At 43.7% G+C, this 13,562-nt stretch overlaps 2 protein-coding genes across 3 annotated transcripts; one reads left to right on the top strand and one right to left on the bottom strand.

The window, feature by feature from the left end:
- Positions 1-288: 288 nt before the first annotated feature.
- On the bottom strand, positions 289-4,572 carry rpp14 (ribonuclease P/MRP 14kDa subunit; the record flags this gene model as incomplete). The annotated part of the gene is given in 6 exon segments (NM_001017048.2): positions 289-993; positions 1,091-1,169; positions 2,280-2,356; positions 2,947-3,031; positions 3,127-3,228; positions 4,486-4,572. Coding segments are annotated over 5 exon segments (390 nt in total). The 5' UTR covers positions 3,219-3,228; positions 4,486-4,572.
- A 259-nt stretch (positions 4,573-4,831) lies between these two features.
- Positions 4,832-9,056, top strand: sco2 (synthesis of cytochrome C oxidase 2). 2 transcript variants are annotated; one of them, XM_002935042.4, is made up of 3 exons: positions 4,845-4,929; positions 6,664-6,747; positions 8,127-9,056. In XM_002935042.4, exon 3 carries the CDS (start codon positions 8,128-8,130, stop codon positions 8,947-8,949), a length of 822 nt encoding a protein of 273 aa, XP_002935088.1. In that variant the 5' UTR covers positions 4,845-4,929; positions 6,664-6,747; position 8,127; the 3' UTR covers positions 8,950-9,056. The 2 variants fall into 2 exon arrangements, with proteins under 2 accessions (XP_017945169.1, XP_002935088.1); XM_018089680.2 differs by lacking the exon at positions 6,664-6,747 and having other exon boundaries at positions 4,832-4,929.
- Positions 9,057-13,562: the final 4,506 nt, after the last annotated feature.

Here is a 13,562-nt window from a genome sequence, read left to right as displayed (position 1 = left end):
ACTTGGCAGGGCCCACTGTTTAGGGGGGCAGGTGACAAAAGTGTTAACTGGGGCCCCCTGGGGTGGAAGGCCCTGCTAACTTTGTAATATTGGGACCTGTAAGTCCTGAGTGTGGCCTGATGGGGGATTAAAACATATATTCAGTCAGTATTGATCCTTACCTGAAACCTTTTCATACACATTATATATATATATATATATATATATATATATATATATATATATATTATATATATATATATATACATATATACACACACACAGCAGATGTATAAGACTAATGATAGGTGAATAAAGGGAGTTTTATTTAGGGATAGTGACCCTAACATATATACACAGGCTGTTTATAAAGCACACATACAGCATTTATAACTTTCAATGAATATTTCACAGAATGGGATTTAACAGGATTTCTTTTCAGATACTAGCACTTTCACTGTCCCCTCCATGACAGTCCGGCCACTCTCCCTTGCCAGGCAGGACACAGCCACAATGGCCAGTGATCTCTTTAGGGCCATTACCTGTGCTGTCGCAGTCACCTCCTCCCCAATATGTAAGGGTGCAGGGAAGCGGATATCCTGGGAGAGGAGGACACAGCCTGGCCCTGGCAGTTTAGTTCCCAGGACGGCAGATACCAAGCCGTTGATTAGGACTCCATGCACAACAGTCTTTCCGAATCGCGTGCCCTTAGCGAAAGCTTCATCCGAGTGTAGGGGGTTTGTGTCCCCAGTGAGTTCAGAGAATACTCGAATATCATTTTGGGTGAAGGTTCGGGAAAGTACAGCATAGTCTCCCACCTTTACACTATATTGCCGCTGAGACGTTACATGAAACCATCGGGTGATGTGCGGTGACCTAGTGGGCACATAAATAGCAGCTTTCCAAACCACTGGAATCAGAGGCATCTTCCTTTATAATGAGGCCCAGGGGAGGGCGTTATTCCAGATCCAGTTCCCTGCTGTTACCAGCCAGCGCCAGTAGGAATGGAGAGGTCTGCATGACAAGAAAGAAAGACCAATAACAATGGCATCAGTCTTATTGTGCAGAGATGGATGCCAGTATGCCAGCTAGCAGTAAAGCCTAGTATTACCTGTATCACTCGAATGGAGCATTCATGGTTCTTATAATGCCCCAGCAGTGTTAATGAGCTCCACAACTTCACTAGGCCCCTGCAAATAAACAGCAGCAGCGTTACACTTCAACCCAAACAGTGGCAGCAGAGTTAATTGTGCCCGTGGGGTGGCTATAGACTGGGATACCCTAATTACATAGACTAAACAAGATGTGATTGGGACCTTAGACTGTAAAGCTGCACTGGAGCAGGGACTGATGGGAATGTGATAGGGACCTTAGATTGTAAGCTCACTGGGGCAGGGACTGATGGGAATGTGATAGGGACCTTAGATTGTAAGCTCACTGGGGCAGGGACTGATGGGAATGTGATAGGGACCTTAGATTGTAAGCTCCACTAGGGCAAAGGCTGATGGGAATATAATAGGGACCTTAGACTGTAAGCTCCACTGGGGCAGGGACTGATGGGAATGTGATAGGGACCTTAGATTGTAAGCTCACTGGGGCAGGGGCTGATGGGAATGTGATAGGGACCTTAGATTGTAAGCTCACTGGGGCAGGGACTGATGGGAATGTGATAGGGACCTTAGATTGTAAGCTCACTGGGGCAGGGACTGATGGGAATGTGATAGGGACCTTAGATTGTAAGCTCACTGGGGCAGGGACTGATGGGAATGTGATAGGGACCTTAGATTGTAAGCTCACTGGGGCAGGGGCTGATGGGAATGGGATAGGGACCTTAGATTGTAAGCTCACTGGGGCAGGGACTGATGGGAATGTGATAGGGACCTTAGATTGTAAGCTCACTGGGGCAGGGACTGATGGGAATGTGATAGGGACCTTAGATTGTAAGCTCACTGGGGCAGGGACTGATGGGAATGTGATAGGGACCTTAGATTGTAAGCTCACTGGGGCAGGGACTGATGGGAATGTGATAGGGACCTTAGACTGTAAGCTCCACTTGGGCAGGGACTGATGGGAATGTGATAGGGACCTTAGACTGTAAGCTCCACTTGGGCAGGAGCTGATGGGAATAACATATAACTTCTGCAAAGCACTGATGAATATGTTAGAGTTATATAAATAAAGTAAATAGGCCTTTCTCTGTCTCATTTGAGGGGTAACAACATTTACTGCAGTGTTCTGAGATAACTAAGGGTAACAACACATAGGATTCTAAAAGCATGCAACATCTAACTGCCACCTACCTGCTACAGACCCTCAGTACTGCACACAGTGTCTTTTCATCAAAACTCAACAGATCCAAAGGAAGAGACGATCCCACCTGGAGTAGAACAAGGACACTACAGTTCATACAAATGTTCGACGGAAGCCATGTTTGCACTGTAAAACGTTCATGCTCCCTTTTGCCTTGTGCCTAACAGGGGGGTATAAGCATTTTACAGTGTAAACAATGAAGCCAGAATTGTGGGGACTCTTGGAAAAAAACATGGATGTGTGCACAGAGTTTGGCATAGGCTGGTGCCTATAAGTGGGTCTAAGGGTAAGTAATAGCACTGACATATTCTGCTGTACTGTACATAAGGGATCAGCCAAGTGTGAAGACTGCTACATCTTGCTCTATTGTTCTGTGTCTGATATATATATATATATATATATATATATAGATATATATAGTGCTTAGTTCCAGTTTAGTCTGTACTTGCCCTTAGAATTATATGGACAATACTGAGGTCGCAGGGTCTACTTCCACTGCCCGAGCCAAGTAAAGTAAATGCAGCTCCCAAAAACAGAGAAGAGGAAAGTACCAAACATATAAATAGGGCAGGTACACTTTAATTTAATCCCCAAATGCACAGCATTACTGCGTATGAAAAAGGAGAAGGACTACAAGTGAGGAAGTCGGGCACCTACCTCTCCGTGCAGGTTCTTCAGGGCAGAGACTACCAGTAGCTTGAATTGTGTGGCACTGAGCTGGGCCCCTTCTCCATTAAATTCACTGCAAGGTGCAAGGGGTATATTAGTAGGGTGGATGTGCTGTTATAGATAAAGTAGGTGGCATTAATTAAATATATATATATATATATTACTTACAGCTGAACCTTCATGTAATGGTGCTCGGACGGGTTCTTCAGCACTATTCGCTCATAGCTCGTGGGCCCGGCTAGTTTGGGTTGCTCTCTCATCCTCCCGTGCCTGTACATAAAGGAAAGTTGTGATTGGAGAAGCACAGTAAATCAAATAAAAGGAAATATACCCTTTATATTAACTGTTTATTTCCAGCACAGAACTGGAGCAATGACAACTCAATGCCAATGGTCACTTTCATTATATTTTTATCAGTGTTTTGATTTTTCCCGGCATTCTGCATTATTTACCTATCTGGCCTGGAATTTAAACTGGAACCCAGTTGCTATGGGCGCTGATAACTATCCAGTGTTTACACAGCACAGACCCATTTGCCAGTGTAGGCTGAGACATAATACCATGTCAGCGACCCTAGCACCCAAACAATAGTCAGACTACAGAGGGGCATTATACAAATGAAAGGGGACGTTCAACTTTAAATGAATCTGTATTACAGTGTAGACAGCAATATGGTAAGGCAAATCATTTTTACAGCATAAATGTTTTTAGTTTTTTTCTGTTGTGCAGCCTGAAACTTTAACAGCTGCCTGGCAGCTAGGACTTAATTCCCCTAGCAACCACGCATGGCTGGCTGAGATCACTGCATGTTATAAAACAAACTTCATTTGCAGGCAAACTCCCCAGTACACCCTCTTTTTTGTTAACACTGTTCCAATGCATACAGCTTGTATTAAACACACTTTTCCTCGTTAACATAATTAGGAAATAGTATAATTCTCTTTATCTAAAGTAAAGTCCCATTTGGTGACCTGTTTGTAGGAGCACAATTAAGACGAACCCCAAACCCACCAAAATGTGCCCTTTCTCTGCCCCTAAATTATAAAAAAGCAGCTCATTATATACACACACAAATACCCCTGAAGCCCCCAATACAATGTATGTATGTTCCCCTATGGCAGGGATCCCCAACCAGTGGCTCAGGGGTAACATGTTGCTCCCCAACCCCTTGGATGTTGCTCTCAGTGCCCCCAAACCAGGGAGTTATTTTTGAATTACTGACTTGGGGGCAAGTTTATATTCCATAAAAACCCAATTTAATGTCACAAAGAGCCTTCTGTAGGCTGCCAGTCCCCATAGGGGCTACCAAATAGCCAACCATAGCTCTTATTGGCACCCCCGGAACTTCTTTTATGCTTGTGTTGCTCCCCAACCCTTTTTCCATTTGAATGTGGCTCATGGGTATTAAAGGTTGGGGATCCCTGCCCTATGGGCTCAGTGCTGTTTCCTTCAGAAGATAAAGAGAAAACAATGATTGGGCAGTGATTGGAACCCAGGCATTTCCCACTCCTACTGGTACATACTCACATGGGATCCATGCACAGCTTAAGCTCCTCCCACTCCTCTCTACAGCCCGGCTTCCTGCTTAGCTGGTTACATGCTCCCTCTACTGGTGCCTCACTGGGACAAACCTCCCAAAATGGCACATTCCCATTACAGAAGCGCATGAAGCAGTGTTTCATATACCGATTTAGAACCCCTGAGGAATTGTACCAACGTGAGCCTTTCCATATTTTCAAATTTTGTTCCCTGTGGATTAAATACTAATTGTCTCAATAGCAGTTTTTTGGGGCCATAGCGTTACTGTACATGAAACACTGCTTGGTACGTTTCTGCACTGGGATTGTGCGTTGCTGAGAGGTTTGTCCCAGTCAGGCACCCGTAGAGGGAGCATGTGACCAGCTAAGCCGGAAGCTGGGCTGCAGAGAGGAGAGACAGACAAGGGGAAGGAGTGTGGTGCCCGGATCCCATGTGAGTTCTATTCCTCCCAACTGTCCTGTAACAGCTCAGGCCGCAGTCCCCATTGAAAAAGCCCTCATTTCCCTTTCCTCTCCTGCACTGAACCCCAAAAAAGATACAAAGTTTCTCAAACGTAATTATATAAGTAGCTTTTGGCAGAGCCCAGAATACTCACCCCCTGCACTGAGATACAACTGTAACTAATAAGCTAAACAGCTCTCTTGGGGGAACTGAGACTCACAGCTTAAAGGGCAAATTCACCTTCATTAGCAAAACTGTAATTACACATAAAACCCCCCAAACCCCCAGACATGTGTTCAAACTTTATATAATCTGCCAAATTTAGTCAAATGGGAATGATTATTATTATTATTATTATTATTAACATTTATTTATAAAGCGCCAACATATCCCGCAGCGCTGTACAATAGGTGGGTTTCATACATTGGACATACAGAGTAACATATAAAGCAATCAGTAACCGATACAGGAGGGGAAGAGAGTCCTGCCCAAAAGAGCTTACACTCTACAAGGAGTAACATATAAAGCAATCAGTAACCGATACAGGAGGGGAAGGGAACCCTGCCCAAAAGAGCTTACACTCTACAAGGAGTAACATATAAAGCAATCAATAACCGATACAAGAGGGGAAGGGAGCCCTGCCCAAAAGAGCTTACACTCTACAAGGAGTAACATATAAAGCAATCAGTAACCGATACAGGAGGGGAAGGGAGCCCTGCCCAAAAGAGCTTACACTCTACAAGGAGTAACATATAAAGCAATCAATAACCGATACAGGAGGGGAAGAGAGCCCTGCCCAAAAGAGCTTACACTCTACAAGGAGTAACATATAAAGCAATCAGTAACCGATACAGGAGGGGAAGGGAGCCCTGCCCAAAAGAGCTTACACTCTACAAGGAGTAACATATAAAGCAATCAGTAACCGATACAGGAGGGGAAGAGAGCCCTGCCCAAAAGAGCTTACACTCTACAAGGAGTAACATATAAAGCAATCAGTAACCGATACAAGAGGGGAAGAGAGCCCTGCCCAAAAGAGCTTACACTCTACAAGGAGTAACATATAAAGCAATCAGTAACCGATACAAGAGGGGAAGAGAGCCCTGCCCAAAAGAGCTTACACTCTACAAGGAGTAACATATAAAGCAATCAGTAACCGATACAAGAGGGGAAGAGAGCCCTGCCCAAAAGAGCTTACACTCTACAAGGAGTAACATATAAAGCAATCAGTAACCGATACAGGAGGGGAAGGGAGCCCTGCCCAAAAGAGCTTACACTCTACAAGGAGTAACATATAAAGCAATCAGTAACCGATACAAGAGGGGAAGAGAGCCCTGCCCAAAAGAGCTTACACTCTACAAATTATTAGGGGGTGTGGTCAAAAAATGTTTTCGCCTCACTATGCACAGCGTTTATTTTTTGTCCCTTTTTAGTAAGTGTCCCAGCTTGCTCATTACACCTGTGTGTGGTATAGGAGTGGTAGACATCACCTCCCCCAACTCAGCCTGCAGCCTTGTGCCTTTATATGGGTACAGAGCCCCTCAGTGACTGCTAATATCCTTATCATTTACAGTAGGGGGTACATTATCCCTTATAATACATGAGTGATACTCAGAGTTCCCTGTATAACTCAGCCTGCAGCCTTGTGCCTTTATATGGGGGGCACAGAACCCCTCAGTGACTTCTCGGGTTAGGGTGATTTCTCATGTACCTTTCCATTAATTACAGCTGAGAGAGAGAGAGCAGACACAGGCAATTTGTCTGGTTCTCCCCCGGAAAGGTACTTGCGAGCAGAACTTCACATACACAAAGGTAAGGGTGTGTTTGCAGAACCAGCAGTTCTATAGACGTATTGCCCCTTTAGCATGTTGAACACACATTAAAGGACAAGGAAACCCATTAAATTAAATGTGTGCCTAATGAGTACCTGCTGTAGTGCTAATGGAAGAATTGAGTATTTTTTAAATGCTTGGAATTGCATATGGACTATTCAAAATGGGTCCCAACACATGGGCCATTGTCTTCCTTAGGGGTTCCTTGTCCTTTAAATAACACCTTTGTTTTTCAGAAAGCTTGAAAGCCAAGGTGACTTTTTGCTGGAAAATGGATTTGCTGTGCTTAATATTGTTGGATCATCTAGGGGCTAAATGCCTGCTGAGCACTGTTCTAGAGCAAGAATGCGTTTGTTGTAGAACATATGCAGAACAATGGGAAGGGAGCAAGATAGCAGCTCCCAGTAGGTATCAGAATAGCACTCAATAGTAAGAAATCCAAGTCCGTCTTGGGACTCCTCCAGTTACATGGGAGTAGGAGAAACAATAGGTTAGCTGAAAGCAGTTCTAATGTGTAGCGCTGGCTGAAAGCTCAGACTCAGGCACACTTTACTGCTGCGCTGCAAGTTGGAGTGATATCCACCCCCCTCACCCCCAGCAGCCGATCAGCAGAACAATGGGAAGGGAGCAAGATAGCAGCTCCCAGTAGGGATCAGAATAGCACTCAATAGTAAGAAATCCAAGTCCGGCTTGGGACTCCTCCAGTTACATGGGAGTAGGAGAAACAATAGGTTAGCTGAAAGCAGTTCTAATGTGTAGCGCTGGCTCCTTCTGAAAGCTCAGACTCAGGCACACTTTACTGCTGCGCTGCAAGTTGGAGTGATATCCCCCCCCCCTCACCCCCAGCAGCCGATCAGCAGAACAATGGGAAGGGAGCAAGATAGCAGCTCCCAGTAGGGATCAGAATAGCACTCAATAGTAAGAAATCCAAGTCCGGCTTGGGACTCCTCCAGTTACGTGGGAGTAGGAGAAACAATAGCTTAGCTGAAAGCAGTTCTAATGTGTAGCGCTGGCTGAAAGCTCAGACTCAGGCACAAGGCACTGAGATGGCACCTACACACCAATATTACAGCTACAAATACATTTGTTGGTTCAAGAATGAAAGGTTAAATGGCAGAGTGAATTATTTGCTATGTAACAGTGTCAAAAGTACCCCATAAACATCATGGCAGTTTCCCTTTAATGAGAAATATTATTCTCATACAGAATGTAGAGGGTTCTGCCATAGTGCATATATATGAGCTGAAGCTTTATTTTCTGCCCTAGACAACTCTTACACCCTTTGTTACTTGTTCCATAAGCACCATGATTCATGGCTTTGATTATTTGTACTAAAGATACTTTCCTTCCGTTCCGCAGGATGTATATGGGAGTGAGGTGCGCGTGCCACAGAACATTCTCTTCCTTCTTCACCAGTGGTGCAGTCTGGAATGCCTTGAGTAGAGGTCCTCCTTCCATCCCAAGGCGTGTCCCCCCTAGCAAAGCATTTTCCATATCTCCTTGCCATTACCAGAAGCAGCAGTCGGACTCCAGGCCCCCTTCTGTTCCCTTACGTGCCAGAGTCGCTGTGAGCTGCATTATTGGTGGGGCTGCTCTGGGCATTTGGCTTTATCTGCGATGGGAGAAACAGGAACAGCAGAAATTGCAGCGTATCCAGCAGCTTCAGACTCTTGCGGTGGGACAAGGAGATTTCAGCCTAGTGGATCACACTGGTCAGCCCCGAACAAAGAGCTTTCTAAGGGATAATTGGGTCCTGTTGTACTTTGGCTTCACTCATTGTCCGGATATTTGCCCCGATGAGCTGGAGAAGCTAAGTTCTGCTGTTTCTTTGCTGGACAAGGATCCGGCACTGCCCCATGTTTTGCCTGTGTTCATCACAGTAGACCCAGAGCGTGACAGTGTGGCAGCCCTCGCCAAGTATGTGAGCGACTTCCACCCGAGACTTCTGGGGCTTACGGGGAGCACTGAGCAGGTGAAGGAAGTGGCAAAAGCGTATCGGGTTTACTACAGCACAGGGCCCAAAGATGAGGACAATGATTACATTGTGGATCATACCATTATGATCTACCTGCTCAATCCAGACGGACTATTTACAGATTACTACAGCCGGGGCAAGACTGACCAGGAAATAGCCGACAGTGTGAGAAGACACATGCAGACTTACACATCAATCTTTGGGTGACAAGACCTTGCTTTGTTGATAATAGAGGTTATAAATGGCCAGTCAAAAAAGGGCGAGGGTTAATAGAATACTACCCCCAGATTAAAGGGCATATCTACAAACAAAAATGTTTTTTGAAAATGTGTTTTATTCCATATATCCATATTAAAAAAATACAGACCTCGTAATGTTCCGCCTAATGCGTTAAAACTGGCTATGACTATCAGAAGGGTATGAAACGTGTAAGTTGTAGCATTACAGGGTCTGTATGTTTTTAATATGGATATTTGAATAAAAAAATTTTTTTGAGTTTGGGATACCTTATTAATATGGTTTGACAAGACATTGCCCCTAAATTGGATGACAGAAAGCTACATCACTTGCTCAGGAGGGACCATGTATGGTGCAGCATGACACTGGTGCTATAGAAAGCGTATATATATTATATAGTGAAAAAAGTACCCCCTATTGTAACATATAGGGATATTATAAGCCCCCGAGGAGTTCCTTATAATATATAGTGAATAAAGTACCCCCTATTGTAACATATAGGGATATTATAAGCCCCGAGGGGTTCCTTATAATATATAGTGAATAAAGTGCCCCCTATTGTAACATATAGGGATATTATAAGTCCCCGAGGAGTTCCTTATAATATATAGTGAATAAAGTGCCCCCTATTGTAACATATAGGGATATTATAAGTCCCCGAGGAGTTCCTTATAATATATAGTGAATAAAGTGCCCCCTATTGTAACATATAGGGATATTATAAGCTCCCGAGGAGTTCCTTATAATATATAGTGAATAAAGTGCCCCCTATTGTAACATATAGGGATATTATAAGTCCCCGAGGAGTTCCTTGTAATATATAGTGAATAAAGTACCCCCTATTGTAACATATAGGGATATTATAAGTCCCCGAGGAGTTCCTTATAATATATAGTGAATAAAGTACCCCCTATTGTAACATATAGGGATATTATAAGCCCCCGAGGAGTTCCTTATAATATATAGTGAATAAAGTACCCCCTATTGTAACATATAGGGATATATCGTGTTCCAAGGAGTTCCAGGCCTTCAACCTTGTGCTTTCATACAGGTCATAAAACTCCGACGTGACTTCTAATATCCTTATATTTTACAACAGGGGGTACTTTATTTATTATAATACACAAGTTTAAATGAGTCATGTGACAGAAATGACATCACTAAGCTCTGATTATATCTGAAGACATCACTAAGCACCGTTTATAAGGATATCATTTACAGTTTGGTCCCATAGGGAAATGACCCAACTGTGTATTATATACAGTGCCTTGGAAAGGTATTCAGACCATTTTATGTTCTAACTAAATGGCAAATTCTACTCTAAGACACAGCTTTCTTTTTTTCTGCCTGGGCCATAACTAAGGGGTCCTGGCCCTCCACGGAGTTACAGGTGATCCACAATACACACATTATTTGAGGTGCAACCCCAATTTTACATGTGTCACAGGTTACCTGCAATCCCCTACTCCCCTGGGCCTCCTTGTGGTGGTGGGTGGGGTCTGCACTCTCTATAGTTACACCGCTATATATATATATATATTTCTACTTTTATTTTTGTAAGCAACGCAGCAATTGCTGCCTCCATAGCTACACAAGCATTCCGCAAGCTCCACCTGGATCACAGTTTGTAGGTGCATTTATTGTACGTCACCAGGGTCGGACTGGGGGGTGCAGGGCCCACTGGTGCCGCTACTGCAGGGGCCCTGGCCCCCCAAGGGACCCCCACCGTGGTCCCCACACACTCCCATTGGGTATTTACCCAGTGTCCCATCGGCCCAGTCCCACCCTGTACGTCACTTCTGCACCTTTCTTAAACTCTAGCAATAGAAAGTTCTGTATCATGTTGTATACAATACCATGCATCCAAATTCTGGCTCTTGTACAGTTTAATACACTTCTATGTATTGAATACAATATCCAACCCGTCTTTCGTCCTGAAATAAAAATTTGTGTTGTCTATGGGAGATGGATTTCAGCTTGTCAGCACAACCAATAATCTGCAGCCAACTGAGACACAACAATGCAGGTGTTTATAGATATATAAAGCAAAGACAGTCATGGAATGCTGTAAAGAATAATGGACAAAATCCTCCCACTGCTTGTATTAGATACAAAGGAACCACACTGGGGGCTGGGTGGGACCCCAGCTCAGTTCTTTGATTTCCTAGACTAGTGATACACACAAGGTGCGCCCACGAGCCACCATAATATAAGGGCAACCTGCCACTACTGACAACTTGCCACCTGAGGATTGGGCCTTTGTGTCCTTCCCACAAATCCTGGCCTGGCTGGGGGGGCTGCAGGTTTAACATGCCTGATTTATATATTGAAAATATCCATGGGAACATCCCCTCCTAAAATATTGTGGGAATTCACTCAAATGGCAGCCTTGGCAATAACGTCTTTAAAGTAAAATAAAAGAAAGTAACTTTACCCAGGGTAACTTTAAACAATATCCATCTGTTTTATTCACAATGAAGGGTTCCAAGATGGAAATAAGTTGTAACAGTGCAAAAGAAAAGTAACAGTAACTGACAGTTTTGCTTCACCAGAACAGCTGGTTGCCCGGCAGACTCACTGCCACAAAGCCCAAGCCCCACTAAAGCAGTCAGTCCGTATATAACAGGGTAACACAGACTTGGCATAGGCAGAAGGTGATTATTTTATTTGGGGAGGCCAAAAGTCGTCATACATGGGCTGACTTAAAGCCAAAAATAAAACTGATGTAAAATTATTTTGGTTCTCTGAGCACATTTGCAGTTCAATTCCATTTTTAATTTTTATCGGTTTCTGAGATTTTAGCAGGTTTGTACAGTTGAACTGCTAAATTCAGCTCAGCAGCTCTCTAAGGAGCTCACGTTGAGTGTCAGTGATGTCTGTGCGTTTCCGTTATTCAGTTAACCCTGGGGCTGCTGACTCTATGATGAACCATCTTGACTGGTATTGGCAGTCTGAACATGAAAATATCTCACTAAACCACTAATGAGAAACCACTAAAAATAGAAACGGATTGTAAAGTGCAAAAATGCTTAGAGAAGCACTATGAATTTTAATTGCTGTTTTTTCTATTTGGATTTTTTAGCCTACAACTGAAAATGCTCTCTGGTAGTTCTTGGCCAGTGACCCTGGCAACAAAAAGCAGATCACCTTTGCACATTCAATGTTATTTTCACTTCTCATTGCTTATCTTTCTGTTTAAGCTCTTATTCATCTTCTACTGTGACAAATTGTGACAAATATGGCACAGACCTTGCCATTAAACTATTCAAGTGAGTTATTTGGTGCTGAGTTTGCCTATTACTGCCCCATTTCTGTCCAAAATAATGCTTTTTATTGACTAATATCAGGGGAGTTGACAGGTGGAAAGGAAATTGCAGAGATCTGTGATGCCTACAGCCCTTCCTGCCTCACTTAGCGTCCTTAAACTGCAGGCTATTTTTTATAAAGGATGTGGGCAGAGAGACAGGTAACCAACAAAATCAGATGCTGGGTAGAAATCAGACGGCCTAGCAGGCATAGGGGCACATTTACTAATCCACGAATCCGAATCACGAATGGGAAAAAATCGTATTGGAAACGAAAATTTCGGAAGATCGCAAATATCACAAAAATGCTTTCGAAAAAATCGTATTATTCACGATAATATCGTATTGGCAATCTGAAAGTCACGAAATTTTCGTACCAAACAATTGTAAACAGTGGTAAAACCTTTCCGATTGTTTCATGCAAACGTCCGAAAAAGTCGTGCGCCGTACGAAAAAGTCGTGCGGACGCCCGAAAAAATAGTCGAAAATACGCTCGGAGCGTTCGTGCTTTTGTAAATGTGCCCCATAGTGTCAATCACACCCTCAGTAAGGCATCTTTTTTTGTTTTTATTTTAAATACTTTTTTTCTGCATGTAATGTTTTACCATAACAGGTTGGTTTGGGGAGGAGAATGTGCCCATGAGACTTGGCTCTCCTCAGCAACTGCCTCACACTCTACTTCCTGCTTCCTTGGCAGAGAGAGCCCCTCCCCCCAGCTGGTGACTCCTCCCTCCCAGGCCTGTACCAGTTACCTCAGGCCCATTACACACAGCCAATTATACAATTACTAGGCGCCTTTTAGTTTGAAATCAGGCAGGGTCTCTCTGTTTTATTATTTACCCGATGGGTAGCTTTTCTTTGTCAGCACTTGGGCACTGGGGAGTTGTTTGCATGAGGGGCAGGTTGGACCCATTTTTTGCCACTGAGACTCATTACTGGTGAGCGGGGTATTGGGTCACTGTATGGAATGTGCGTGGGTTTGGTGGGATTTCACACATTGATGGCAGGATCTTTTAGCCACTTTTTTAGTGATATCTGAGTTATAGCGGTTCAGGAATCTAATATATAATCCAGCATTCCCCGTGAGTTATAACCCAGTAGTGCAATTGTTTGCTGACTTTTTTTCTCTCTTGGGAGTTTGATCCCCCTTACCAGGTACCCCTGCGCTGTTTTTGATCATTTTAATGTTTTATTTTTTCAAATTTTCTGTTATTACACCTACTCATGGTGTGCATTTTATTTACTGTATATACTCAAGTATAAGCCTAGTTTTCGAGT

Source organism: Xenopus tropicalis, chromosome 4 (assembly GCF_000004195.4).
Source record: "Xenopus tropicalis strain Nigerian chromosome 4, UCB_Xtro_10.0, whole genome shotgun sequence".
Taxonomy (NCBI): Eukaryota; Metazoa; Chordata; class Amphibia; order Anura; family Pipidae; genus Xenopus; species Xenopus tropicalis.
Note: the sequence above shows the minus strand (reverse complement) of the source record. Positions and strands in the feature narration are given on the sequence as shown.